The sequence below is a fragment of the Petaurus breviceps genome, unplaced genomic scaffold, assembly GCF_028583685.1.
Source record: "Petaurus breviceps papuanus isolate PSGF00001 unplaced genomic scaffold, PetGlider_PUasm1.0 176, whole genome shotgun sequence".
NCBI classification, from domain to species: Eukaryota; Metazoa; Chordata; class Mammalia; order Diprotodontia; family Petauridae; genus Petaurus; species Petaurus breviceps.
The window spans coordinates 16557483-16584992 of NW_027185771.1; the positions used below are offsets into that span (position 1 = coordinate 16557483).

Below are 27510 nucleotides of genomic sequence, written 5' to 3' on the forward strand. Positions count from 1 at the left end.
ACACACACACACACACACACACACACACACACACACACACACACACAGAGTGACCCATAGGCATCTCCAACTAAACACGAAGACAGAATTTTTATCTTCCCCTCAAACTCATTTTTCCTGTTTCACTATTAATCTTACAGTCACCCAGGTTCATGACCTCCCAGTTCTCTCCTAGTCCCTCTCCCTCACACCCCATATCAAATCAATTGTCTGGCGCTGTCTACTCTGCCTCCTCAGCATCTCTGGAATCTGTCCCTTTCTCTCTAGTCACACTACAACCATCCTAGTTCAGGGAGGTCCTATAACCTCTCTCCTCACCTGGATCATTACAAGAGCTTCCTAACTGGTCTCCCTGCTTTGCACAGCTACCAAATTAATATTCCTATAGCCTTAATCTGACCATGTCACTTCCTTGCTCAAGAATCTTTGATGACTCTCCATTGCCTTTAGGATCAGACACAAACTCCTTCATTTGGCATTTAAAGCCCTTCACAGGCTAGCTCTAGTCTATCTTTCCAGGGTGTCCCTAAAGTCTTAGGACAGTTTTAAGAGCCGAAGGCTACGCTAAGCCTTTTGGAACACCCTGTATATTATTCCCCTTTGTACACTCCACAGTTTAGCCAAATTGGTCTATTTGCTCTTTTATTTCCTTCTTCCATTCCTTTGCAGAGGCTATGTTCCCTGCCTGGAATGTTTTCCCTCTTCACCTCCAATTCTTGGAACCCAAAACTCCTTTCCAGGCTGAGTTAAAGTCATTCAAGAGGCCTTTGCTGATCCCTTTAGTTGTGAATGCCCCCTCCCCCAATCACTTTGCATGTATTTTGTAAATATCCTGCATTTACTTTTCATCTGTGAACATACCGGACCCCCTCACCCAAAGAAAGGGTAAGCTCTTTGAAGGTAGGGACTGTCTCACTGTTGTGTTTCAATCCCCATCAATGAGCACAAGTACGCAACACATAGTAGGTATTTCATGAATGCTGGTTGATTGATTTGTTCAACATTCCCTGATTAAGTCTGATTAAGCTCTCTCCCCTGGTGACCCCATTCCTCACCCTGTCCTCTCCTCCACCTGTCCCCACCCTCATTTTCTTTTCTCCCCAGGCCACTAAAGAGGAAGACTGACCAGAGCTGGCAGTTTGGGCCTTGGCAAGCTCCAGAGCTCGGGTGATGTCCCCAGGTTTGGTCAGATCCATCTGCAACAGGGTCAGTCGAGAGGAGCAAGAGGCCCGAAGCTCCTGGGCCCCTCTGCCCTCTGGCTCCAATACTGTGGCCAGCACAGTGAAGCCCATGGCATCTAGCCTTTTGGCTGTTTCCTTCCCGAAGCCAGAGTCACAGCCTGTGGAGCAAGGAAGGCATTATTAGCTGAAGGGACAGAGAGCCAGCATCCTCTGGCATTCTGGGTTTGTATAGTGGTGTGTCAATATGCCTCCAGCTTCCACTGGCCCCCATCCAATGAAGTAAAAGATACCTTTTATGTATCACTCAGTTTGCAAAGAACTTTACAAACATTTCATTTCATCCTCACAACCATCCTGGAAGATAGGTGCTACTGTTATCCCTGTTTTACAGATGGGGAAACTGAAGCAGACAGCAGAGACATGACTTCCCCAAGGTCATATAGCTAGGAGGTGTCTGAGGCTGAACTTGAACTCAGATCTTCCTGCCTCTAGATCCAGTAAGTCTCAATGCTGCTGTGGCCAAACTTCCATAACTACCAAACTGAAATTCCCAAAGCATAGATGTGACCATGTCAACTCCCTTGCTTCAGTAACTCCTTGACACCTTAGCTTCTCTGCTTGGCACTTAAAGCTCCAACGTTCCTCCCCTGGCTCCTCCTAGCTGTTGCCAGTATATGGCATTCCAGCTTCACCCTCCATGACTTGCATATGTTATCGCCCCTTCCTGGAATGCCCTCTGTTCTCATCTAGGTTTCACTCAAGGCTCCCTTCCAGGGCCACTTTCCCGATACCCTCGGCTGCCCATGTTCTCCCCCACCTCCACCAAAATTTGTTCCATTTTGTTTTTTTTGGTGCTGCATTTATTTATCTATTAAGATATTGGCAGCTGGTGTTCCAATGGATAGAATACCAGGCCTGGAGTTAGAAAGACCTGAGTTAATATCACGGTGTGACCCTGGACAAATCACTAACAAAGTCTTTTGGGGGAGGGGTCACTTTCTTCCCCAGTGCCCAGCATAGTATCTGGCAGTCAGAGCTGGAAGGGACCTTAAGGGTCATCTATCCCTTATTTTGCAGAAGAGGAAACTAAACTACAAGGAAAGAAAAATGTCTGTGCTGGCAGTAGAGCCTACTATATCTGGCTTCCATCTCAGTGCTCTTATCTCTGTATAACACTATATGTCCCCAGGAAATGATATCTTCCCACCAGAACCAGCCCGGTCACTCTTTCCCTTCTCCCTGTATCCAAAGGAGACCTGGGCATTAGGAATACCTCATCCTTCACCTCATTAGCTGGAATCAGGGTATGATGGGCAGCATCAAGGAAGAAGTCTTGGCAGGGAGGAGGGAAGGCACTCACTAAAAAGTCAACAAGTGATTGGCTGGACCCTTCCAAGCAACCCTGCTAATACCCTTCCCCTGGGAACCCTAGAGCCAAGGAAACAACTGGGACCACAGCTCCGCCCTGTGCCACCCTTTGCTCTCTCCCTACATCTCCCTCACCTTCATGTCCATGGCCAGGGAAGCCAGAGACTAGAGTGGACACTTCAGGAGCCACAGTGCTGCCCAAAAACCATAGGGCCCACTCTTCTAGGTCCCCACTGTGTAGGCCATCTACCCCTCTCCCCAGAAGAGCCCATTCTGGTCCCAAGAATAGGCTGGTCAGGTATAAGATCCATGGTGCCCAGAGACGAAGCCTGGTCAAACTGGGTACAACCAAGAGCACACACCCAAGGAACTCTGTATGCACTATACAATTCAGCAACTCAACATACATTTATTTGTACCTCAGTACACACACACACAAGGAACTCTGTATGCACTATACAATTCAGCAACTCAATATACATTTATTTGTACCTCAGTACACACACACACACACACACACGGAACTCTGTATGCACTATACAATTCAGCAACTCGACATACATTTATTTGTACCTCAGTATACACACACACACACACACACATACACACACACACACACACACACACACACACACACACACCCTCCTCCCCCACCAAGTGCTATACCCTACTTCAGACTTGTTACCTTTGGTCTGAACTTATTTAATTGCCTCCTAATTGGTCTTCCTATCCTGATGTATTCAGAACAAGCTGCCAAATTATTCTCCCAGTGTCTTTTCTCCCCCAGCATTTAGGACAATGCCTGGAACAAGGATGCTTAATAAATGCTTCTTGAATCTTCCTAATGCACTGTTCCAATCATGTCACTCCTGCTCAAAACCTTTCTATGGTTACCCATCACCCACAGCTTTTCATTTAAGCTTCCCCCGTTGGACCACAACCCACCTTTTCAGGCTTCTTGCTTGCTATCCACCCTCCCGAATTCACCACCTCAGCCAGAGTTACTCCGTGGGGGGGGGGGGGGGGGTCCTAGGACTTGTGATGTCATTGGTCCTCTTCAAAAACCATGGACAAAAACAGAGGACCTGGATCTGAATCTCCACTCTGCAGATGTGGGACCATCTAGAGTGCCCCTGGAGGAGGCACTTTTCGGAGCCTCAATTTCCTCTGTCTGTAAGAGCCGGTGGTTAAACCTGAGATGGCCTTTAAATTTCCCTCCCTACAGACACGCTAATGAATGAATGAATTCTTGCACCCAGTCTGTCCCTTCTCCCCACTCCCTGGCACTCAGGTTTGTGTCTGCAGCCCCTAACCTTTCCTCCCCCGGGCTGAGGTGAGAGTGTAGGTCTTGGGCCTGGTCTCTTTGGTTCCCTGCTCTGGTCCAGCTGGTCCCGGCTGAGTCCTAAGGGGCCTCTCTGGGCCGATGTCCAGCTCGGGATTTGGCCGGGATGGAGGAAGGGAGGGAGGGGAAAGAAGGAGCAAGGACAGCCAGCAAGGAAGAGGAGGAAGGAGGGAGAAGAGGGGAGAGAAAAGAGGGGGGGAGGAGTGCGGATGGACATGGGGTGGGGGGGCTCTTTAAATCTGAGAAAGGAATGTGTCCCATTTTTGGAACTGGCCGGAGAGGTTCTGGTTGGCAGCGGCGGGGCGGGTCTCAGCCCCACCTGGAGTCCTGAGAGGGTGACCCACTCTGCCCCCTCTTCCCTTCTGGCTGGTCTGAAACCTTTCAGCCTTGACCCCGCTCCCGACTTGGCCCTCTCAGTCCCGCCCCTCTCTGCCTCCCGCCACCCCAGTCTGGCCCCTCCTCCCGACCAGGCTCCGTCTGGCTCCCGGCCCCGCCCCCTCCCGTTACCTCGGGAGAACAAAGCCAGGCTCAGGGTTACCCAGAGCTTTGTCTGGGGCCCGGCTGGCGTGCGGGGCTGCCACCCCCGACCCCTGGAAACCTGCGCTTCTGCCGCGGTGGCCCCACTGTGTATGTTCGTGTGCGTGTGTGCCTGGGTGAGGTTCACATGGGCCCGTCACTGTGGACCTGGGCACCCACACCTCCGTCTGTCCACTGCATGGGAAGATGTATTTGTTTGTCCATGTGTCCGCTGCATCTGGGTGTGTGTGTCCAAGTCTGGACAAGTCTTCCCATGTCCTGACACATTGCAGGTCATTGCTCTCTGCATATCTAAGTATGTATGCACAGGGACTTTCGATTTAGAACTTGGAGGTCATCAAGTCCACCCACCTCATTTTAAAGAGAGGGGAACTGAGGCCCAGAGAGGCAAGTCACTTACCCAAGGTCACACAGCTAGTAATAGCAGAGATGAGATTCAAACCCAGGGCCACTGGGTGCCAATCCAGAGCTCTTTCCACAGCACTCTTCTGCCTCCATGGATGCATGTGGGACCATGTGTCTTTGTGCACACAAGCCTAAGTGTCCCCATCCATATGTTTCTGCCCAAATATCCACGTTTGTGTGTCTGGGAAAGACTGCAGGTTGTCCAGGGGAAGAGGCAGGGAAACAAGTATGTGAATGGACTAGATCCCCTCTGGAGAGACCACTCTTCCTTCTCTGGTAGTCAATCCCTCCTACCCAAAGGGGGCAATCCAGCTTCCCATGAGCTCCCTGGTCTTGACCCCACCCCTCAAGCTGATGCCTTCTCCCCAACCCCCAACTTCTGGCCCATTTGGCTGATCAAAGGGGGAGCTGGCACCTACTATTGTCCTTGCCTGATGTTTGTGTAACTGGCTGATTGGCCATTGATATACAACTGAGACAGGGAAAGAGTTCCTGCTAGTTTGAAGAAGCTCTGGGATCTCATCCATTTCACCTTTAGAATAGGGAGGAGTTACCTAGCTCAGGAGAGGTCTTTCTGGTCACTGATCTCCTCGTTCAGAAGCTGGAGTAAGGGGAGGATGTGCATCCAAAGAAGACAGAATCAGAATTTTAGAACAGGAGGGAATCTTAGAACCAAATGACAGAGCAGGAATGAAGGACTCGTAGAAACATGCACTTCACTTTGATCATAAAAGGGAACTGAGGTCCAGAGTAGGGAAGAAGGATGTTAGCCTAGGGCAACAGGGACTGCCCTGATGCTATGCCAAGGAGGACTCCTCCTATGTGGACCACAGAGCTCCAGAATCCCCATCCCCAAGCCCCTCTCTTTCTCCCCGAAGCCTACATTCCCTCATCTTGGACTCCTATGAGCCTGGCCTGCATCTCCTCCTGCCTCTTATACTCATTATCTAGGAACCATGGAGACAGTCAGAAATTTGGAGATGCCCTGAGCCCTCTGGGGCAGCTAGGTGGCGAAGCCGATAGAGTGCTGGGCCCGGAGTGAGGAAGACTCATCTCCTGAGTTCAAATCTAACCTCAGACACTTTACTAGCTGAGTGATTCTGAGCAAGTCACTTAACCCTGTTTTCCTCAGTTTCCTCATCTGTAAAATGAGCTGGAGAAGGAAATGGCAAACAAGTCAAGTATCTTTGCCAAGAAAACCCCAGATGGGGTCACAGAGAGTAGGAAGAAACTAAAAATTGACCCAACAACAACAGAGTCCTCTGAGCGCCTTGTTTCCCACTGACCTAAAAGGAAATTGTGTGGAAAGGATAGGGGTTAGGCTGCTCCATACTGTGTCCCCTGATCCTGTAAGGGATCAGATGAGTTTCCAGATGCCTATGGCTTTCCCCAGTCTGTTGGTTCTTCTCCCTTAAACCTTCTATTATCTATAGATCTTTCTTTGGACCACAAAGTCTTTGGTATAAGGAATTCTTACTGGGAAAATCCCTTTTACTACTGCAAATCATCAACTATGCTCAAACTCTGAATGTGAAAGGGTTGTCTGGCACCCTGAGAAATTTAACAGGGTACAACATTCCTCACCGTGACCCTGTGAGGAAGGTAGGTAATATTATCCTGAAAGGGCATCTATGGCATGTCTGTTACGTGGTCCAAGGTGGGTCTACTAACTCCACATCACATCAGCCTTAGGTTCTAGAGACAGGCATCCAAAGGTGAGGTTGGCCACCCACAGGGATGAGTCCCCTAGAGGGCAAAGGGAGGTGGAATGAAAACTTCATCATTCCCCCCACCCACCCCAAATAGCCTGGGGAATATCTGGGCAGGATAGAGAGAGACCAGAGAAATGGGGTCTGGTTTGGGAAGTTGAGGGAGAGGTTCCCTCTCCACTGAGTCCTGAGAAAAGAACAAACTAATTGTAGCAGCAAAGGGAACTTGAGTAAAAGAGAAAACTTCTCAGCTATGCTGCCAGTCCCTGAGGTAGGGTTTCTATCCAGGAGGCTCTGAAAGTAGGCTTCAGTCAACTGTGAAAGACTCAGATGACCCTGAGCAAGACAATGAGTCAAGACAATTCCAAAGGACCCATGATGAAAACAACAACAACACTATTCACCTCCAGAGAGAGGACTGATGAGCCCTGAATGCAGATTGAATTCATACTTCTTTTCATTATCTTTATTTTTATTGGTTTCTTTTACAACATGGCTAATATGGAAATACGTTTTGCATGACCTCACATGTATAACTGAAATCAAATTGCTTACCTTCTCAAGAGGGGGGAGGGATGCGAGAGAGAATTTGGAACTCAACATTTAAACAAATTATTATTAAGACATTGTTACATGTAATGGGAAAATATCTAACGAAATAATAAAATTAATTTTTGTAAAAGAAGGATGCAGGATTAGTGCTGGAGATCCCGTAGGAATGGGTCCCAAGGAGGAGGGTAAGTGGACATCAGTGGAGCTCAGGGCTAGATCACCAGAAGCAGCCAACCCGTACTGATCCTATTGGGAAGCCTAGGTAGGCCAGAGTTTCTGGAGGTCAACATCTCAGCCTAGACTCATAGGACCATCTCAGTCAACCAAGTCCTTTCAAATGTATGGACTCTTCCTTCTCACTGATCCTTATGTCTTGCTTACCTCCATCCTACTACAGCCCAGAAAAGGCTGCTAGCATCCAGAGAATGTTGAGGTAGAAGGGACATCTGAAAACTTTCTTGAGTAAGTCCCTTTACTACATTCTCAACAAGCAGTCAACCCTTCTGCTTAAGTATCTTCCTTTATAAGAAACTCACTACTTAGAAACGTACCCTTTTAGGACTGCTCTAATCCTTAGGACCTAGACTCCTTACCAGCACCCCTGCCTCCAGCCTCCTTTCCCCCCAAATCTATTCCAGATCATACTCTCCTACAATTCCATTTAATTAACAAACATTTATTAAGTGCCTACTGTGTACAAAGGTACAAAGCTCGGTGTTAAAGATGCAAAGATAAATTAATAATGGTCCTTGCCCTCAGGGAGCTTACATTCTATTCTCAGGACTCTGCTCAAAATTTTTCAATGGCTCCCCCCCTGCATAACAGATAAAGGCCATATCTCTTTGCCTGGCATTCAGGGCTCTCCACATTCTGTGCCTTTTCAACCTTATTGCATATTTCTCCCCTCCTAAAACCCTCTCAGTCACAACCCAATTTCCTAACTGCTTATTCCCAGGATCATAAGATTTATGGACAGAATGCATCTTAGAAAGCATTCAGCACAGGGGATTGTGGCCATTCATTCAAGAAACTGATGTCCAGAGAATATGAATGTGAGCCCATCTCTGACTCTAAGCCCAAAGCTCTTTCCGCTATACAACATGACTCCTTTCTTCCCCTCACAACAAACCAAGTGTCCCCTGCCCTACTCAGGGCTGAGTCACTGGAGAGGGTACCCAGGAGGCAGAAGAGGGCAGTGCCTGAAGTGAAGAAGCAGCATCCTTGCCCTGGGGGTCTGAGTCCACCTGGAAAAACCCCCTCCTTTATCATCTCCTCCCCCCAATCCTAGCCAAGGAGACTGGATGGGGGACACCGTGAGCTGGTTCTCCATGGTCCTCCTTACCACCTCGGGCACTAAGAACCAGTACCAGTCTGGCAGGAAGAAGAAAAGTCCCTTGGGCCCTCTTCCCTCCCCCATCTAACACCCCCCTCCCCCCGCCTTCGGCATCTATACCCACTCCCTTTTATCTTGATAGATTTATTCCCTTCTCCAAACAAAGGAAGCTCAGCTCAGCCCAGAGTCTAGGAGGCACCTGAGCTCCCCCCCCCCACCTCCCGCTCAACCTCTTCCCAGGGTCTTTGCCCAGTCTTGGCCACAGATACTGCCCATGAAGGCCCTGGGTTGAGATACAATTAGTTTCTCCCACACAAATCCCTGACCCATCTCTCCCCACTGCTCCTCAGCCCTTACCCATGATAAGGTATCACAGAGACAACCAAGAACTCTGCAGCTGTCATCTCAGCTGCTCTCACTCCTTTCAAGTCTGGGCATCAGCAGCCTTAGATCTAGAATCAGAGAATCTGGGTTTGAATCCCACCTTCCACCAAAAAATTCAGGTGATCCTGAGCAAGACATTTCTTTTCATCATCTGTGATGCTTCAAATCCTATGAACTATCAGTTTTCTCACTGTCAGATCCAAAAACCCAGCGAAGGGAGGAGAGGTCTGTCCCAAGACGTCACTAATTCTGCTTCCCTCACCTTGTATTTGCCCTCTACTTCCCCCTCCCACCTCACTTCCTAAGAAGTCTGAGCATTCCAGGGAGCAAGAGAAACAGCACCCAATCCTGTCCCATGGTGTGAACACCACAAAAAGTGTCTTTGGCAGACTGGGGGTCAGAGGGGGTTAACCTGAGCTCATGCCCCATGTGCCAAGAAGGAGTAACCTCAGGACAAGAGCCCTCATCACTCCTTCACTCCAGTCCAGGCATACACTGATCCCTTGTCTCCACTTTTCTTCCCACAGGTCATTGAATTAAGGGGCTTGGACAAGCTGACTTCTAGGAGTCATCCAATTCTACCATTCTATGCCCTAAGGTTCCTTCCAGCTCTAACCCCTTCCAACTGTCACAGCTTGACTGGAAGTCTCAGTTCCAGACAACATCTAGCAGACTTGTGCCACTCCAAAAATGCCAGGAGACAGCTAAGTGATAAGAAGTCCCTCATGTGAGCTCATACTATATCCAAGTAGCAGAAACCATAGAGACCAACCCCTTATTTTACAGATGAGATAACTGAATCCCAGCAAAGGGAAATGAGATGCTGAAGGTTACACACAGGTGGCAAAAAGCAAAGTGCTGTCTCCCAATTCCAATATCACTTCCACTAACTTAGTTTCCACTAGTTTCCTTCATTTCTGTCAGCCTGGGAGCAATGACATGCAACCATCTTCTGCTTCAGAGGGCACTCCACCATCACGACCACCATTCTTCTTAATCATGGGCACCACCAAATGAAGGGGTGTCACTGGTCCCATGCCCTACCAAGACCCTAAGTGGTGGGACTGCCTCCTTTCTGGGACTGAAACCAGACCCCTTCTCCCCAAATCCACCCCACCCAATGGCAGTCTCAGTGCCCACCATATCAAAGCAGAAAACTAGGCATAAGGCACCCACCATGTCTCAACATCCCACCACTGGACAACCAAAGCATTTCAATTACTGTCCAGCTCACCCTCTCCAAGCAGGGGCTTTTTTACTCAAAGAGATCCTAGGGCATTGAGTGAAGTGGCATCTCTCCACTCCAGGGACAAAGGCAGAGTAGCTTTGGTCCCCTCTGGTGAGCTGTGTCCACTGGTCTAGGGGAAACATTAGGATCATAGTCTTTAGACCTGAAAAGGACCTCTGAGTCATCTATTTTAACCTTCTTACCTTACAAATGAGGAAATTGAGGCACAAACAGGTGTCGTGCCTCGCCCAAGTTCACACCTACTAAAGTAACAAAGTTTAGTATTAGAACCCAGGTCTTTTGACTCCGAATTTCCCAGACACCACACTGTCTCTACCTCAAATAGTTAGTTGTTTTCCCTGCTCTCTTAGGACCCTCCGGAGACATAGCTACTTGGCTACAGCCTGGTCCACTGGGGAGGGGGGAGGACACCCCATGCCCCAGGTGCCACACCCACTCCTCCACCTCCCACTCACCAGTGATGAAGACCACCTTCCCTGCCACGGGCAGCCTGGGCCGCCGAGCCAGTCGGGACAACACCAGCCAGCCCGCGCCGGCTACCACGGCCACCCCGGGCAGCGTGGGCAGCAGGCGACGACACAACCAGTCCAGCAGGGCTAGTAGCGCCAGGGCCCCGAGCAGCGCGCGGCTCAGGCGCAGGTCCGAGCGGAGCATCTGGAGCAGCGCCCGGCTGGCCACCAGGAGCCACGCACAGCCGTAGGGCCAGCGCTCCATGGCCCGGGGGCGGAGAGGGTCCGAGCTGCACGCGAAAGGGGATCGCGGGGAGGGAGGGGAGAGAAAGGGAGCGAGAGCGCGAGGGAGAGACAGAGGGAGAGAGGGAGGGAGGGAGCACAGCGGGCTGGAGGGGTCCAGCCAGGCTGCAGGACGAACTCCCTCTCTCTCACAACTCGCCCTCGCCTGCTCCCCCAGAGCTTTATAAAGGACAGAGGGGGCGGGGCCGAGGGGCGGAGCGGCCCGGGCCACCCGACCCCCCACCCGGGCGGCCACGGACGCCCGGGGCCGCGAGTCCTCCTCCCCTCCCCCCCAGCCCCCCGCGGGCGGGCCGAGCCCGGGCAGGTGCCCCCCCTCCCCTTCTCTTGCCTCCCCTCCCCTCCCAGCCTCGGAGCTGGTGGCCGAGCCCGCCCCCGGCCCTGCGCCCCAGCCCGCCCGCCCGGCCACCTCCCTCCCGCTCCCAGCCGGCCCCGCCTCCGCCCGCAGGGCTCGGCTCGGCTTTCGAAGAAGCCGGAACAAAGTTGACTGGAGGAGTTAGCTGCCCCACCGGGCCCAACCCGGCCCTGCCCAGCCCAGCCCGACCCGAGCTGTTGGGCCGCCACTTCCCCTGAGCTTCTGGCCCTTCGCACTCCGCCTGACGCCGTGCCCGCTCGTGGGCACCTGGCGCTCCGCACTGCCGGGCGTGCAGACTGGAGGGATCTGTCCACAGCACCTCGCGTGCGGCAAGCTGATCTGGGGGGGAACACACTGGCTTCTAGGCTCTCTACACCGCCTTTTGTATTCCGAACACCCCCGGGGCTGCTCCGGACACTGCTCTGAGTCCAGCACCGAGTTCTCTCTCCCATGCCCCGCTTCCTTTCCCGGGGTCTATATACTCACTCAAACATACATACACACACCGGGGTACACACACTTTCATTCACACAGTTACTTACACTCTCACACCCACAGCGCTCACACACAACCTCGCTCCTTCCACTCTTCCATATCTTTTCCTCCTTTCTTTCTTCGAGTATGCGTCCTACGCCTTTCCTTTTTCATTGCGTCTTATTTTCTTCTTCCTTTCACCCTCTTTCACTTTCTCTTCTTCCTTTGTCTTCTCTCTCTCTGTCTCTCTCTGTCTCTTTTACTTGTCTCTTTTTTCTTCTCTCTGTCTCTCTGTCTCTTTAACTTCTGTCTCTTTTTTCTTCTCTCTGTCTCTCTGTCTCTGTCTCTCTGTCTCTTTAACTTATGTCTCTTTTTTCTTCTCTCTGTCTCTCTCTGTCTGTCTGTCTCTCTCTCTGTCTCTGCCTGTCTCTTCCCCGCTCTCCCCCCCCCCCCCCCCCCCCCCCCCGTCTCCTTCCCCTTCCTCTTCTTTTCTTAGACAGGCACAAGTACAAGACTACCATGAGCACACGTATGTGACCCACAGCACCACACCATCACACACTTGTACACACAGTTAATACACAAAAGTGCGCTACCTGCACAATCTTGCGCACCAGCTCCACCCCAAGACTCCTGAGGGGAAGCAGGACTTCCCTCAGGAAGGCATCCTCAGTCCTGTTGTGGCCCCTATTTTAAGCCCAGGTACTTCCAGCTAGTGCATCTTCTCAGAGCTTGGTGCCAGGGGCCAGCCTGGGCCTGGGGTCTCCCAGTGCATCAGCACAAAGCAGAGGAAAGGGGGAAAAAGGCAAAGTCCCTTGGACAGAACTGAAGCTGGTCCTAGATCTTAGTCTGCTTAGGTTGACCAAAGCATATGCCTCCCCATATGTCCTAATATCCCTTCCAGGTTTGTGTCCTATCTTCCTTGGACCAGGGATCTCTAAGGTCTCTCCTGGCTCTGACATTTTATGCTCTGTGTCCTAAAATGCCTTCTACTTCTGACATTAATAATAAAAATAGCTGACATTTACATAGAGCTTTGAGGTTTACAAGCACTTTCCATACATTATCTCATTTGATGTTCTAGGTTCCCTTCCAGGATTAATATTCTATGTTTTAAGGGTCATCCCAGTTCTGTCATTGTCTGATATTCTAAGGTGCCCACAGCATGAGCTCCCCACCTTCCCTGATCTCCCCAGCCCCCTTCCCCCAATTCACAAACACACACCTAGATTGCACAGTTCTGGATTGGAAAATCTTTGGGGAATGGGGGAGTGTCTGCTAACTCCAGAGAGGGACAAGGGGTCAATAATCAGGATGAGGGATGAGAAGTAAGGGACCTCCATCTTCTCCCTCCTTCCCTGACTCTTCAGGCGACTCCTCCCCCTTCCTGTCACACAAATGGCAAAATTTGAAGGAACCTTAGAAACTTTTCATTCAGTCCTTTCCTGACTCAGCCCCCAGAAAGGGTCTCAGGGCACCTTACTGAGCTTAGTCCCAAGAGAGGAGTGGCCCTAGCTCTAGCTATCAAGAGTAAGGGCCTAGATTGAGGGAGGAAGTACCTGGACATTCCAGGACAACTACCCCCATATGAAATAGACTAGGGGTAGCCTTTGGTACCTATGCATAGGCTCTGCACAGAAATGAAATTAGAAAGGGGAGCACTTGGGCTACAAGCTTTGCCAGTCTGGCTTAAATTCAGGAATCCCTCTTATTTTTATAAGAGGGAAGGGAGGAAGCATTTATATGGTCGCTACTATGTGCTAGATGGGTCAGCTAGGCAGTACAATGGATAGAAGCACCAGGCTTGAAATCAGGAAGATCTGAGTTCAAATCCTGCCTTGGAAACTAGTTGTGTGACCCTGGACAAGTCACTTACCCTTTATTTGCCTCAGTTCCTCATATGTAAAATGAGGACACACTTGAGAAAGAAATGGCAAGTCAATCCAGTAACTTTGCCAAGAAAACACCATTGGGCAGGTTGGCAGCGCAGGGAGCCAGTGGAAGAAGGGACAATCGCTGGACTTCAATATGGGGCATGGAGAAGTCTGGGTGTACATATCAAGCCTGCTGAGTCTGGCATGTGTTTGTCCCTTACACACATATACGGCATATTGGTGGGTGTCTCAGTGTGAGTGACAATGTATTATATGTCTGTGAGTATAGACGCTCGTGTGTGTGTGTGTGTGTGTGTGTGTGTGTTTAAGAAAACATCTTCCCATAAGGGTATAAACCTCTGCCCCATCTCCCAACACTTCCACCTCTGTTTCAGAGACCGATAGTCAATGAGTATTTATTAATTAAGGACACTATGTTAAGAACCAGGTGTACAAAGAAATTCACAAAGTCCCTGCCCTCAAGGAATTTACATTCTAACAAAAGGCAAACTAATAAGCAGAAACAAGATATAGACTGTGTAAGCCAGAGATAATGGGGGTTGGGAGCAGGGAAGGAGTGGGGAAGAGGGCTGAGAAAGGCCTTGCAGAAGGTTCTATCTGAGCTCACTAAATCAGCTTTACTTTCGCTGCTGTGATGGGTATAACTTATGGCCTTCCTTAGGATTCCTGGGCTTCCCAGTGGTGCATTGTCTAGGCTCCCTTTCCTGGCTGCCACTTCCGGCTCCCTCCTACACATCTATGTCAGCCCTACCCCCTCCTTCATTTCTATCTTTTCGATGAGCTTTCTGGAACTAACGGCTCTTCATATGAAGCCTGTACTCTCCCCTGGAATTGACTGGATATATAATCAGTATTTATTTAATATGTGTACATGCTATTTCCCTACTAGTAGACTATAATCTTCTTGAGAACCTCTAACCCTAATGCCCATTATAATGTCTGGTACATAGTAGGTAACTAGTGTTTGTTGAATCGACTCTGTGTGTGTGTGTGTGTGTGTGTGTGTGTATAAGTTTATGTGTTTGTGTGAACTCATTTTGCGAATTCAATTTGATGAATTCATGCCCGCCTATCCTTATGAATATGTGTATGTGAATGTGTTTCTATATGTAAGTATGCATATATGTGTATGTGCATGAGTATATAGGGTTGAGGTCCTTGCCCAAATCTGGAAATACCACCCCCCTCCCTGCTCCCATCATGGCAGATCTCTGCCAGGGGCCTGGGCATCTGTGCCAACGAGTATCTGCCAGGCTCCTCACTAAGAGGATTGGGTGCAGACATGAAGAGGGGGCAGCCCTGGCAATGCCCCCCTCCTTGGGGCACATTGGCAGCACCTAATCTGATGCAGAGCCCAGAAGATCCTCCCCCTCATTAGGGCTTACTTTTCTCTTAGCCAGGGCATTAGAGGAAAAGACAAGCATAGTGGGCACTACTGAATGTCCCTTGTCCAGAACTCTGCTGTTAATCACTTTTGCTTTCTGAGAAGGGTAAGAGGCTTCTCTTTGCCCGTATCAGCTCCCTTTCAGGCTTCCCACCCAAGTGATGGTCCCAGGTTTCATCTTTGCAGTACCCACCCACCCCTTTCTCCTGCTGGCCTAGCTTCCAGGGTTCCAAGGCTCTTTGCCAGGCCCACCCGGCAGCACCTCCTCCGCATGCTCACCATGCCACCCAAGACAGCTCCCTCCCTGGCACTGTGTCCTAAGGGAAGGGGCTCCCACCCAGAAGAGAGAGAGACTGAAGCATGGGAGGAAGGGTAGGCATTAATACTCAGGACTTGGTAGACACTAGGTCTCCCTTCCAAATAATTATCTTTCCTCATGGACATTTTCCCAACCTTACCAAGTCATATGTGAGAGGGAAGGAGGTGTAATGGGCATATTGAAGTCTCATGCCCCAAAGTGAGGGAGACAGCATCACACGGTGACCAGAGAACTAACTTTGTAGTTAGAGGACCTACATTCAAATTTCACTGCCTCAATGACCATGGACAAGTCACTTAGCCCCCCACCCCTAGCCTTATTTTCCTCCTCTACAAAATGAGGGTTTTATACTAGGCCTTCCAGGTCAAACCCAGGTTCAGATCTTGGATCTTCCCTTGGGGTTTTGGGGTTCACCGACACTGCCCAACTGTCCCTAGATGAATAGGGTGGGAGCCACCACCAGGTGAATCCCTGTTGGTTCTCCCCCACGCTGCCCTTATACCCACCCAGATCAGATTATAATGAACACCAAGGGGTGCCTGCCAGGGACTAGAGAAGCCCCAAATACCGAGCAGGTAACCTGAGGTCAGTGGGTGTGTGTCTTTCTCCTCGGTGACTTGGGAGGTTCCCAGGATAGTTGTATATACATGAGCCTTGGAAACAACTCCTCCCCAAAGCAGAGACCTAGAGTCATTATGGCTCTTCTACAACTTTACTCGGACCTCAACTACACACACACACAGACACACACACACCCCTAGGCCTGTATGCTTACTGCCTTGGGGGAGGCTTTATATATGTGGATCTTCTCTGGGTACCTGGGTATCCAGACCTGCACCTGCAAATATGTACTATCCCATGTCTAATGATATAGCCATATATTGGGCAGGTCTAGGCATCTACAAGCACTTACTAAACTCCTAATAATAACAATAACAACAACAACTAGCATTTAGATGTTGCTTTAAGGTTTGCAAAACATTTCACATACATTAACTCATTTGATCCTAACAACAATAGGCAATATTATTATTATCCCCTTTTTACAAATGAGGAAACCGAGGCAAACAGAGTTTCAGTGACTTGCCCAGGGTCACACAGATAGTCAATGTCTGAGGCAGAGTTCCAAGGTCTTCCTTCTTCCAAAGTCCTGGCTCCATGTGCTTCACCACCTAACTGACGCTACTATGCACCAGACACAGAATGCAAAGTAACAGAACAAAATATTTCCTGTCCTCAGGGAGCTTGCTGCTTAATGGAGAACAGAACATAGGAACCACTGGAAACAAACAAGATACAACAAAAGAAAGCGGAGAAAATGCTAGAGGGAAAATGGTTTGTGTTTGCACATTTCTCTAATTGCATTGACTTTGCAAGTGTGTCCAGGTGAGTGACTTGTGGGGGTGAGCACCTGCCTTAGGTGGCCTGTGTGTGTGCATGTCTGCATATCTGGTTGTCTCTGTGCATAGATCTGTCTCTGAGTGACTTTATGTCACTTTATGTGTGTATGTTTCTAGGTTTCTGTTATCTGTGCTAGAAGTGTGGGTGTCTGTGTAAATGGTAGGAGTCTCAGTTATGGATTTTCTCTGTGTGGATCTTTGTATATGCGTGTCACTGTGTCTTGATGTTGTGTATATGTGTGCACACATGCATGTGTATGTGTGTGTGTGTGTGTGTGTGACTTACTTGCCTTCCCTGTGGCTCACCAGGCTCCTTGGCACTGGGGATTAAATTCCTATGCCCAGGGTTCAATAGTAGGGCCTTCAGCCCTCATGGGAGAATCAGGGAAGGCAAGAACAACCTTGAGCCAGAGATCAGGGAGGCCAGTTCCCTCCTGGGGAGACTGGCCTGTTCTCCTCAAGAACTTTTCCTTATTCTTGCCTTTGTCCGGCCTCCTCCTGTCCTCAATCTCCAGACTCTTTTCCTCAAGGAAGGGTCCAGGTCCCAAATCTACATAAGACCTGAAGGATTTACCTCTAGATTCTCTTCTCACTTTAAAAGTCCACATAGGAAACATAGCTCCTCCCCTCATGGAGCTTATAATCTAGAATTTTTTGTTGTTGTCTGACTCTTTTTGACCCATGGACTTGTCCATGGGGTTTTCTTGGCAAAGATCACTGGGCTGGTTTGCCATTTCCTTCTCCAGCGTGCCCCCATTTTACAGATGAGGAACTGAGGCAAAAAGGGGGTAAGTGACTTGCCTAGGATCACCCAGTTACTATGTTTCTGAAGTAGAATTTGAGTTCAGATCTTCCCAATTCCTGCACTCTATCCACTGAACTGCCTAGTTTCCCCTTAGTCTAGAATACTGTAACGCAACAGAGTGGGAAAAGGTTTGATTTGGAGTCAGGAGAGATCTTGGTTGGACTCTTGACTCTGACACTTGTCACCTCTGTGACATCAAGTGTCCCTGAGCTTTAGCTTCCTCCTCTGTAAAATGGGTCAGTGCTACCCATAGTACTCATTTTGTAGGGCTTTGGGGAAGATAAAAGGAGATAAAGTGGTCTGTAAAAATTAAAGCCCTACTTGGTTCCAAAGGAGAGAAGAAAAACAAATCCCACTTTTCATCTTTGCAGAAGTGGGGGACTATGGGTACAGAACACAGCACTTGCAATGGGGTGGGGCATGTATAACTCCTGGGACAGTAGTCCACTGTAAGAGACAGACTGGAGCATGTGTCAACATTCCTTAACTGGTTCCAGCTGGCTAACAATGTGTTGAAGGGGAGCCTCATGATTGGTTGAAAAGACATTGGAAAAGCCTTGTCCAATTTAGCTACTGTGTTGTTGCCTCTGGTCTCTGAGGAACTTGGAGACCCATGAAGAGAGTAGAGGCTATGACCTTGTGAATTCTAAAGGTTCAGAGCACTCCAATTGTTCCAGTTAACATCCGGGTGTTAGGATTTGAAGCCAGCACAGTATGGCCTTGAGGAGAAAATAGTGATTTTTGGAAATGACTTTCAGGACCCCCAGCCCAGGAGCAGCTGAGATAGATTCTTCCAGCATCAATGATGCCTATGGTTGTGAACTTGGTGGGACAGAAGGATCTAGGTTAAGTTGAGCCTGCTCTCCTTAGGGACCAAGACGTGATAGGTGACCATAAACCTCCATGATATTTAATGGGGGGGGGGGGGCGGCGGTGTTTGCACTTTGTTTTTTTCTGTCTTCAAAAATAACATCTCTTTGTAAAAGCTGCATGATTATAAGTGGTTAAATGGAAAGGGCACTAGCCATAGACCCCTAGCAAATGAGGGGAACAGAGCTCCTGGGGGTTGGAGTCAATGGCAAAAGAAAAGGTACCCCTAAGTCCCTGAAACTCTAGGGGGATATGTGGCCCACTTGGTACTTCGAGAGTTTGGTTGGAGTGTACATGCTACACATATATCATCAGCTTTGGTTGCTGTGCTGGCTAGTTTTTCTGATTTTTTTCCTCTCTTTCTTATTCTTTATTACAGGGAATGACTAGGAGGTAAGGAAGGAGTTTACAATAGATTTGTAAATGAAAATGATGTAAATTTTTTTAAAAAAATCAAAACACTGTATGTCAGTTATTTTTAAAAGAGAAAGAATTGGCAGGGGAAAGAAAGAACCAACAGACAGAAAGAGTTTCAGGATGAGAGAAAGAAAAGGAATAATTGAAAGGGCAAGCTCTCAAGGAAACCATTGGGACCTTAGGGATTTAGTTTAATGCCTTCATTTTACAGATATGATTTCTTCCTCCTCTGAATTTTTATGTAGATGGCCTTGTATTTTTGGTTATCTTTTTATAGGTTTATCTGAGAAAGGGTCATCCACTATATACTCATTACTTCCATTTCCATATTTCCGACTCCTTAGCATGCAGAATTACAATTTAGCTTCTGACTGTACTGTCCCCAGGGTCACCAATAGTATCTGAACTACTGACTCCAAGGCTTTTTCTTGGTCTTCATTCTACTTGAGTTCTCTTCAGATTTTGATGGGGCCAATAGTTTCCTTCTCTTGAATTCTCTCTCTTCCCTTGGCTTCTGTGATCCTACTCTCTCTTGATTCTCCTACTTGTCTGATCAATCTTCCTCAGTCTCTCTTGCTGACTTATCATCCTTCTCCCTCTCATTAAGTAGGGCTATCCCCTAAGACTCTTCCCTGGGACTTTCCCCCTTCTTTCCCTTCTCTTCTCTCCTCTCCTCTCTCTATCTATGTGTAATCTATACCCATGAAAATATAACTAACAGCTATTGTCTAGTCATGTCCAACTCTTTGTGATCCCACAGACTATTTTTTCCCCATGGGGAAAGATACTGTAGTGGTTTGCCATTTCCTTCTCCAGTAGCTCACCAATTTTTGTCAGAGCTCTCCGCTATGACCTGCCCTTCTTGGGCAACCCTACACAGCATAGCTCATAGTTTGATTGAGCCCTTCTGCCACAAGGCAGTGATCCAAGGGTTTTTTTTTTTTAAGCAAATAGGGGTTGAGTGACTTGCCCAGGGTCACACAGCTAGTAAGTGTCTAAGGCTGGATTTGAACTCATGTCTTCCTATCTCCAGGACCAGTACTCTATCCACTTTGCAACCTAGCTGCCCTCCTGTAGCTAACAGTACTAGGGCAAGCATAGAGCAGCATAGAATCTATCATATACAATCACATTAGGGTCTACCTACTTGCCTCTTTCTCTATAAAGGCGGCCCTATCTCAATGTCCAAATATAGAGTAGATTTAGCCCTGGGAGAGCCTGGATTCTGAAGAGAAAGGTCAGGCTCTTTTCTTAAGCTGTCTGGAGCTCCCAGGAGAATTGCTTTAAAGTTTAGATTTGGCTGATCTGCATACCTGATATAGGTAGACTGTCCTAAAGAGGTATTCAGTATACAATACAGATCAGGTATAGGACTGCTATTTATCTCCACTGAACAAAACAAATGCTTAATACACAAAAGACTTACAAACATGCATTGATACAGACTTAAAACATGAAATAGTAGCTTAATAGCTCCCATACCCTTTCCCAGGAAGTTGATATCTAAAACTTAAAAATTTGAAACATTTTACAGGGCTGCTCAGTGAACAGGCATTTCACCTCCTTGGCTCTGAACAGTCAGAATCTCTCCTTCAAAGTGCAATGTCTTCTGGACATTGTGCTCATTCACCCATCATTGGCTGTCTCTTCTTTCAAAAAGCTCTAGTAACCGAAGGGGGTGTCTTCAGCAGCACAAATAGCACCAAATGAGCACAGCAGTGCTCAGGGAATGTCAGACCCTTAAACTCATAAGAAAATCAAGAAATATCCATTTCAGAATCACTGTTTGGTCACCTATGCTCAGGAAAAAGAAACACTTGTCAAAAGTCAGTCAAGGGCCCAGATTCAGTCTCCTTTAGGCCCCGTATGTATTCAAATCCACCATAACTTCTAGGTCAATAAAAAGGAAGGAGAGAGACAGGGAGAGACAGAGCGATGTCGACAGAGAGAGAGAGACAGACAGAAAGAGAGTGAAGGGGGAGAGGGGAAGAGAGAGAGAAGATGTAGAGAGGGGAGTTGTGGGGAAAGAGTAGGGAAATAGAAAGAGACAAACAGACAGACAGACATACACACAGAGACAGAGAGAGGAAGAGAAAGAGACAGAGAGAGGTGGACAGAGACAGAGAGAAACAGAGAGTGAAGGGGGAGGGGAGGAAGAGAGAGAAGATGGAGAGAGGGGAGTAGTGGGGAAATAGTGGGAGGTAGAGAAAAGGGGAGAAACAGAGAGAAAAGAAGAAGGAGGAGGAGGAGAGAGGGGAGTAGGGGGGGAAAAAGAAAGAGATAGACAGACCAAGACAGACAGACACACACACAGAGGCAGAGAAAGAGGCCCAGAGAGAGACAGTCAGAGAGAGAGAGAGAGAGACAGATGGGAAAGAGAGAGAAGAAGGAGGGAGGGGAGTGGTGGGGAGAGAATGGGGGGAGAGAGAGAGACAGAGAAACAGAGACAGAGACAGAGAGTTTTGCACATTACACATTTTGGAGATAGGAACAGCAGAGGATGGAGTCAGTCCTTTTATGATATACTGGGGGTGGGGGCAGAGTGGGGGGAGGTTCTTCTGGCTCAGTGTCCAACCCTCTTTGAAGAAGCTTTAAGCACCATGGCTGGGGTGGGGGGTGTTGGGGAGAGGTGACACTTCTCCCCAGCTTGTCACACATGTCTTCTACCAACGAAGAAAGGGCCAGGATAAATGTTTCCCTGGAAGGGGCCCCAGCCCCAGGCATGCTTCATGGGATGTATTTGAGCCAGTCACTGTGTATGGAAGAGTTTCCCTGATTATACCTATTATGGATGGAGGGGGAGAACACATCTGTAAAATAAAGGTTTAGGACTAAGGTCTCTAAACTCTCTTCTGGGAGCTTTCTTTCTTAATCTGTCTCTCTCTCTTATCTTCAATCTATCCTTATCTGAAGGCTCCTTCCTGTCCGCTACCCCCAAACTTTCCCAGGTCTCCTCTTTCCTTCAAAAAACAAACAGAAAACACTTCACTTGACCCTACCAGCCCCTAAAGCTATTTATTGTCCTACACCTCTTCTCCCTTTCACAACCAAATTCCTAGAAAGGGCCATCATCTGCCTTGACTGCTGGCATTTCCTTAGGTCTCTTCCACTCACTTCTCAATTTTCAATCTTACAATCTGACTTTTGACCTCCACACTCAACTGAAACTGCTCTCTCCAAGGTAACCAATGACCTCATAACTCCTAAACCCAATGGCTTTCTCTCAGGCATCATTTGACTTGGGCTTTCTGAAGCTTTCATCCCTGTTGATCATTTCCTTTTCCTGAGCTCTCCCTAGTTTCTGTGATAATACTATTCCTTGGTACCTCATTAACTATTCCCAGCCTCCCCCTGCCTCCCAAGGGTGGGAAATCTCCAGACTTTGACTTGGGACCTTTTTTCTTCTCTCCATACACTTTCTGCCCTGGTCCTCTCATCAGTTTCCACGGGCTCAATTAGCATCTCTATGTAAATAACTCCCAAGTTTTGTTGTTCAGTCAGTTTTTAGTCACATCCTACTCTTTGTGACCCCAATTTGGGAGTCACATTTGGGTGACCCAGCTAATGTCTGAGGTAAGATTTAAATGGAGGAAGATGAGTCTTCCTGACTCCAGGTCTGGCACTCTATACACTACACAGCCCTAATCCTTAACAAAACCTAGTCTTGCATCACTAACTACCCCTCCCCCCAATCTTTCCCTCTATATCCCACAGACTTCTCAAACTCAACATGCCTAGAAATAGTCAACTAGCGTTTTAAATGACCTCGTTGTGTGGCAGGCATTGTGCAAAGCAGGGAGGATGTAAAAAAGGCAAAAAAAAAAAAAACAAACCAAACAAACCACCCCCAAACAAAAAAAAATGCAAAACCACCAATCCGGGCTCTCAAGAAGCTCATAGTTTAATGGGACAGCCAACATGCAAACAACTATGTTCCAACAAAATCTATACAGGATAAATTGGGTGGGGGTTTGTTATTGCTTGTCCTTAGTTTTCAAAGAGGACCATGATGCCATAACTTGTAAGTGAATTGGATTTAAGTGAGGCAGAGCTGTACAAAGAGTCAACAGCCTCACTTCGTCTTCTGGAGCCATCTGAGTCCAGAGGCCATATATAGGTCAGGAGGACTGGTGATGGCCCCTGGCTAGGGGGGTAGTCTTAGAGGAAAGGCCCTAAGACTAAGGAGGACCAGGAAAGGCTTTTTGTAGAAGATGAGACTATAACTGAAACTTGAAGGGAGATGGAATCTAGGAGGTATAGATGAGGAGGGAGAGAGCTCCAAGGATGAGAAACCGACAATCCGAATGCTCAGTCTGGAGAACTAGCAAGACTAGCAAGGAGGCCAGTGTCACTGGGTCAGAGAGGTCAGAGAGGGGCGTAAGGTATAAGAAGACTGGAAAGGTAGGAGGTGGCCAGGTTACGAAGGGCTTTGAGCATCAAACAGAGCATTTTGTATTTGATCCTGGAGATTATAGAAAGCCCCTGGAGTTTAGGGGATGATGTGATCTGAACTGTATTTTAGGAAGATCAGTTTGACAGTTGAGTGAAGGATGAAGAGATTTGAGTCAGGAAGACTAGCCAGCAGGTTATTGCTGTAGTCCTGGTGGGAGGTGACCGTGGCTTGCAAGGGGTGGGGAGGGCAGGGTTACAGGAGAGAAGGGAATATTTAAGAGAGATGTTATGAAGGTAAAATTGAAAGAATAAGAAAACTTAGTGAATTAAGACGTGAGAAGGACACACCTAAATTAAGGTGTGAGAAGGACACACCTAGAAAATGACACCTAGATTTTAGGCCTGTGCAAATGGGAAAAGAGTGGGACCTCAGAGCTCTCCAAGGTTCTTCCCTCACCATTTGGCAACTAGGTAGTAGGATGTGTAGAGGACAGGACTTGGTATCAGGAAGACCTGAGTTCAAATCTAACATCAGATAATAGCTGTGTGATGCTGGGAAGTCACATAACCTCTGTCTCCAGTTCCCTCAACTTTATAGTTGAGGATATAATATGAGGATAACCACTGCACCTTACCTCTCCCTCACATGGTTATTGTAAGGCACAAATGAGATAATATTTACACAGTGCCTAGCACTGCCTAGTAAAGTGCCTAACACATTCCTTTTACTCCCCTTTCCCTCATAGTCTCCATATCCAATTAGTTATCAAACCTTATCAATTCTATCTCCACAACTTTGGCATGAGTCTTCACTCACTAGCCTTTACTTTAGCTCGTCATTTCTCAATGAAATAGCCCCCAAATCGGTCTCCCAGCTTTCAGCCTCCAATTTCCAGGCCATCTTCTATAGAGCAGCCAAGATAGATTAGGGGTAGAGATGGGAACTGTGATTTCACTGCAATAGGCAACTCCCAAATAAGGAAACTCTGTCTACCAATGCAGGCTTTTTCTGCAATCTATAGTCTTATCGAGTTGCCTAGAGTGCTGAGAAGTTAAGTGACTTACCTAAGGTCACTCAGTGTGTGTCAGAGTCAGGGTTTGAACTCAGGTCTTCCTATTCACAATACCATGCTGCCAAATGAACATTCTTAAAACATACATGTCTGGTCACCTATGCTCAGGAAAAAGAAACACTAGTCAAAAGAGTCAGTCAAGGGTCCAGATCCAGTTTCCCTTAGGCCCCATTTGTATTCAAATCCACCATAACTTCCAGGTCATTATTCCCTCTACTCACAAACCTATTGTGTCTAGGTCAAAACTCCTCAAAAGCCAATGAAAGCTGTCTGCAGCCTGGTTCCCAACTACCATTCCTGGATTATTTCATATGAAGACTCTTCATGCACTCTCTGTTCCCATCAAACTGGTCTATTTGTTGTTCTTCACACATGACATTTCATCTGCCTCTACAGTCTTTCATGGATGGACTTCCCATGTCTGGAATGAACTCCCTCTCATCACCTCTGCCTTTTAGAACCCCTGGCTTCCTTCAAAATTTGACTTAAATATCACCTTCTATATGATACTTCTTACTCCATATAGGTTACTTACCGGCCTACCTCCATTTTCTCCAGGGGATAATCTAATCAACTTTAGAGTGTGTGAATCCTGGGGCAGGGCTATCCTGGCTGAAGGTCTGTACTTTAAACAAACTTCACTCCCTCTATAACTAATCTTTATGGAGGAAGGGAGGGGAAGGGGAAACAGTGCCAGGCACTGTTCTAAGTGTTTTACAAGTAACTCTTTTGAGACTCACAACAAAGCTGTGGTGTAGAAGTGCTATTATTATTCCCATTTTACAGTTGAGGAAATTGAGGCAGATGGCAGTTAAGTGACTTGACCAAGGTCATGAAGATAGTGTCTGAGGGTGGATGTGAATTCAGGTCTTCCTGATTCCAGCCTCTATCTTCTGCACCACCTAGCTACTTCTCTGCAGCTTGACCTCTAGGCAAGTTAAGAGTCTAGACATCTGCTCTATAGGTTTTAATAAAAAAAAAAAATCAATATTACCTTTGCTACCATGAAAGAAACTGGTTTCGCTCAGAATTCCTGGGCTTCTGAGTTGTAGGCTGCCCAGGTAAAAACTCATTTCCTTGATCCCCACTTCCTGTACTCCCCATCCATGTCAGCCTCATCCCTCTAGTGTCTCCATCCCCATTCTTCCCTACTCTTCCATTGTGCCTTCTGGAATGTCTGTCCTATTAGTAACAAGGCGTTCTTTCTATTCGACTTGTTCCCTTTCCCCTCCCTAAGAAATTACCTTCTATATGGTTTTCATTTTTTCACGTGTGCATGCTCCTTCCTTGTGCCTTTGGTGCCTGAGGCATGATGAGAGTTTAATTAATTATTGAATTGAGAGCGTTCCTCTTCACCTCAGTTGCTAGTACGCCCTCCCTCTTGAAATTACCATATATCTCTTTGTATGTACTTGTCTATAGCATGTACCCTCCAGGAAGCTAATTGAGAAAAACGACTGTTTTATTTTTGGTTTTGAGTCTCTAGAACTTAGCATGGTGCCTTATAGTTAGCAATTGCTTCATAAATGATCGATTTTATCGAATCGACGGCTGTGGGTTGGGATGAGCAGAGAAGCCTTTGAAGAAGAGGTAGAATATGAATTGGGCATAGAAGGATACAGAGATAGAGAAGGGAGAAGGGATTGGAAGAGAACGCAAAATCAACGTGTGTTGCTCAGTCATTTTCAGTCGTGTTCAACTCTTCTCGACCTCTTTTTGGGGTTTTCTTTTTTTTTGAGGGGGGAAGGCAGGGCAATTGGGGTTAAGTGACTTGCCCAAGGTCACACGGCTAGTAAGTATTAACTGTCTGAGGCCAGATTTGAACTCAGGATCTCCTGACTCCAGGCTGGTGTTCTATTCACTGAGCCACCTAGCCTCTTCTTTTTGGGGTTTTCTTGGCAAATATCGATACTAGAGTGGTTTGCCATTTCCTTCTCTAGCTCAGTTTACAGATGAAGAAACTGAGTCAAATAGGGATTTAAGTGATGTACCCAGGGTCACACAGCTAGTAAGTATCTGAGGTCATATTTGAACTCTATCTAGCTGCCCAAACTCAGAAAAGCAAAGGTTTATATAAAAAGACAGTCGTGAGACCAATCTCAATCTGTCTGACTGGAGAAAAAAGAAATAGTGGAAAAGTCAGGGTCCCAAGGGCCAGGGATTAACGGGAATTGGGTCTGGGACTTCAGAAAATCAATCTGAGAGCAGTGAGTAGGATGGATTGGAGGGGACAAACATAGATGATTGAGAGACTGGTTTAGAGGCTATGTTGATAGTTTTAAGCTGTTAGAGACATTAGGGAACTGGACATCGGCATGTCCAGGCCAATCCCCTCCTTTTCCAGGTAAGAAAACTGAGATCCTGGTTGAGGAAATGACTGCTGCAGGGGTGCAGAGTAAGAGAAAGAAATAACTAGAGAACTCAGCTTTCCAGATTCATAGTTCAATGTTCATTGCTCCATATCAGACAGCCGCCAAAGGAAGCACTGAGGCTGAAAGTTGAGTAGTCCAAGGCGATAGGATGAAAGAATGTGTATGTGCCTGTGTTTGACCTACACTTGGGTTGGGTAGCAAAAAGCAGCCTAGGGGACCAGGGCCTGATCAAGCCACTGCTCTTCTGTCTCTCACAGACAAGACAGAGAAGTTTCATTTAAGGCCATACTTAAGCCTTCCGTGGCCACTGCTGCCCCCTACCTGAAGTCAGTGTGCTCTATCAGGCTGGAACCTCAGGAAAGAGAATTAGGTCTCTATGGTCCCACTCCCAGCCCTGCCTGGCTGAGCTTCCTTGAGGAGTGTCTCCTTGTCTTCCCCAGCTAGGAAAGCTTCCCTTCCCTCCCTTCCCCTCCCCTCCTCTTCCCTTCCCTTCCCTTCCCTTTTCTTTCCTCCACTAAAACTTAATGGAGGTGGAAGTGAATCAAGAAGGAACTAGTCCCAGGTGGAAGATGGAACAGGAAGAAGGCTTAAAGCAGACAGCTAGTGTGTTTCCTTGGGCCCAAGATCATCATTCATCTTGCCTTCGCCCTAAGATGCTGTCGCATTGGACACACCATCAGCATGGCCCATTGTAATGAGAACAGGGGTCCTTTCGGGACAGTTTAGTAGAAGACCATTGGAGTCAGCCAAGATGAGGTTGATGAATGGCTCGATGGCTCCACCTGCTGGTCTGACCAGGATCTCTGAGCTTCAGAATGGAAAGGAGGGCAGACATGGATAAGAACTGGTGGATAGAAGGTGGGATGAGAGTTGGCTCTCTGGGCAGAGTCCTATCTCCTGTGTGTGTGTGTGTGTGTGTGTGTGTGTGTGTGTGTGTGTGTGTGT

At 47.8% G+C, this 27510-nt stretch overlaps 2 protein-coding genes across 2 annotated transcripts in view; one reads left to right on the forward strand and one right to left on the reverse strand.

The window, feature by feature from the left end:
- Positions 1 to 10947, reverse strand: part of HSD11B2 (hydroxysteroid 11-beta dehydrogenase 2) — a 12953-nt gene extending 2006 nt beyond the window's left edge. Inside the window, exons 1-2 of the mRNA XM_069085756.1 lie at positions 10516 to 10947; positions 1127 to 1339 (exon numbers count right to left, since the gene is read on the reverse strand). Coding sequence (XP_068941857.1) covers positions 1127 to 1339; positions 10516 to 10774 — 472 coding nt within the window. The 5' untranslated portion in view covers positions 10775 to 10947. The remainder of the gene's footprint in view (positions 1 to 1126; positions 1340 to 10515) is intronic.
- TPPP3 (tubulin polymerization promoting protein family member 3) overlaps positions 1 to 27510 on the forward strand; it is a 134146-nt gene that overhangs the window by 38344 nt on the left and 68292 nt on the right. The window lies entirely within an intron of this gene.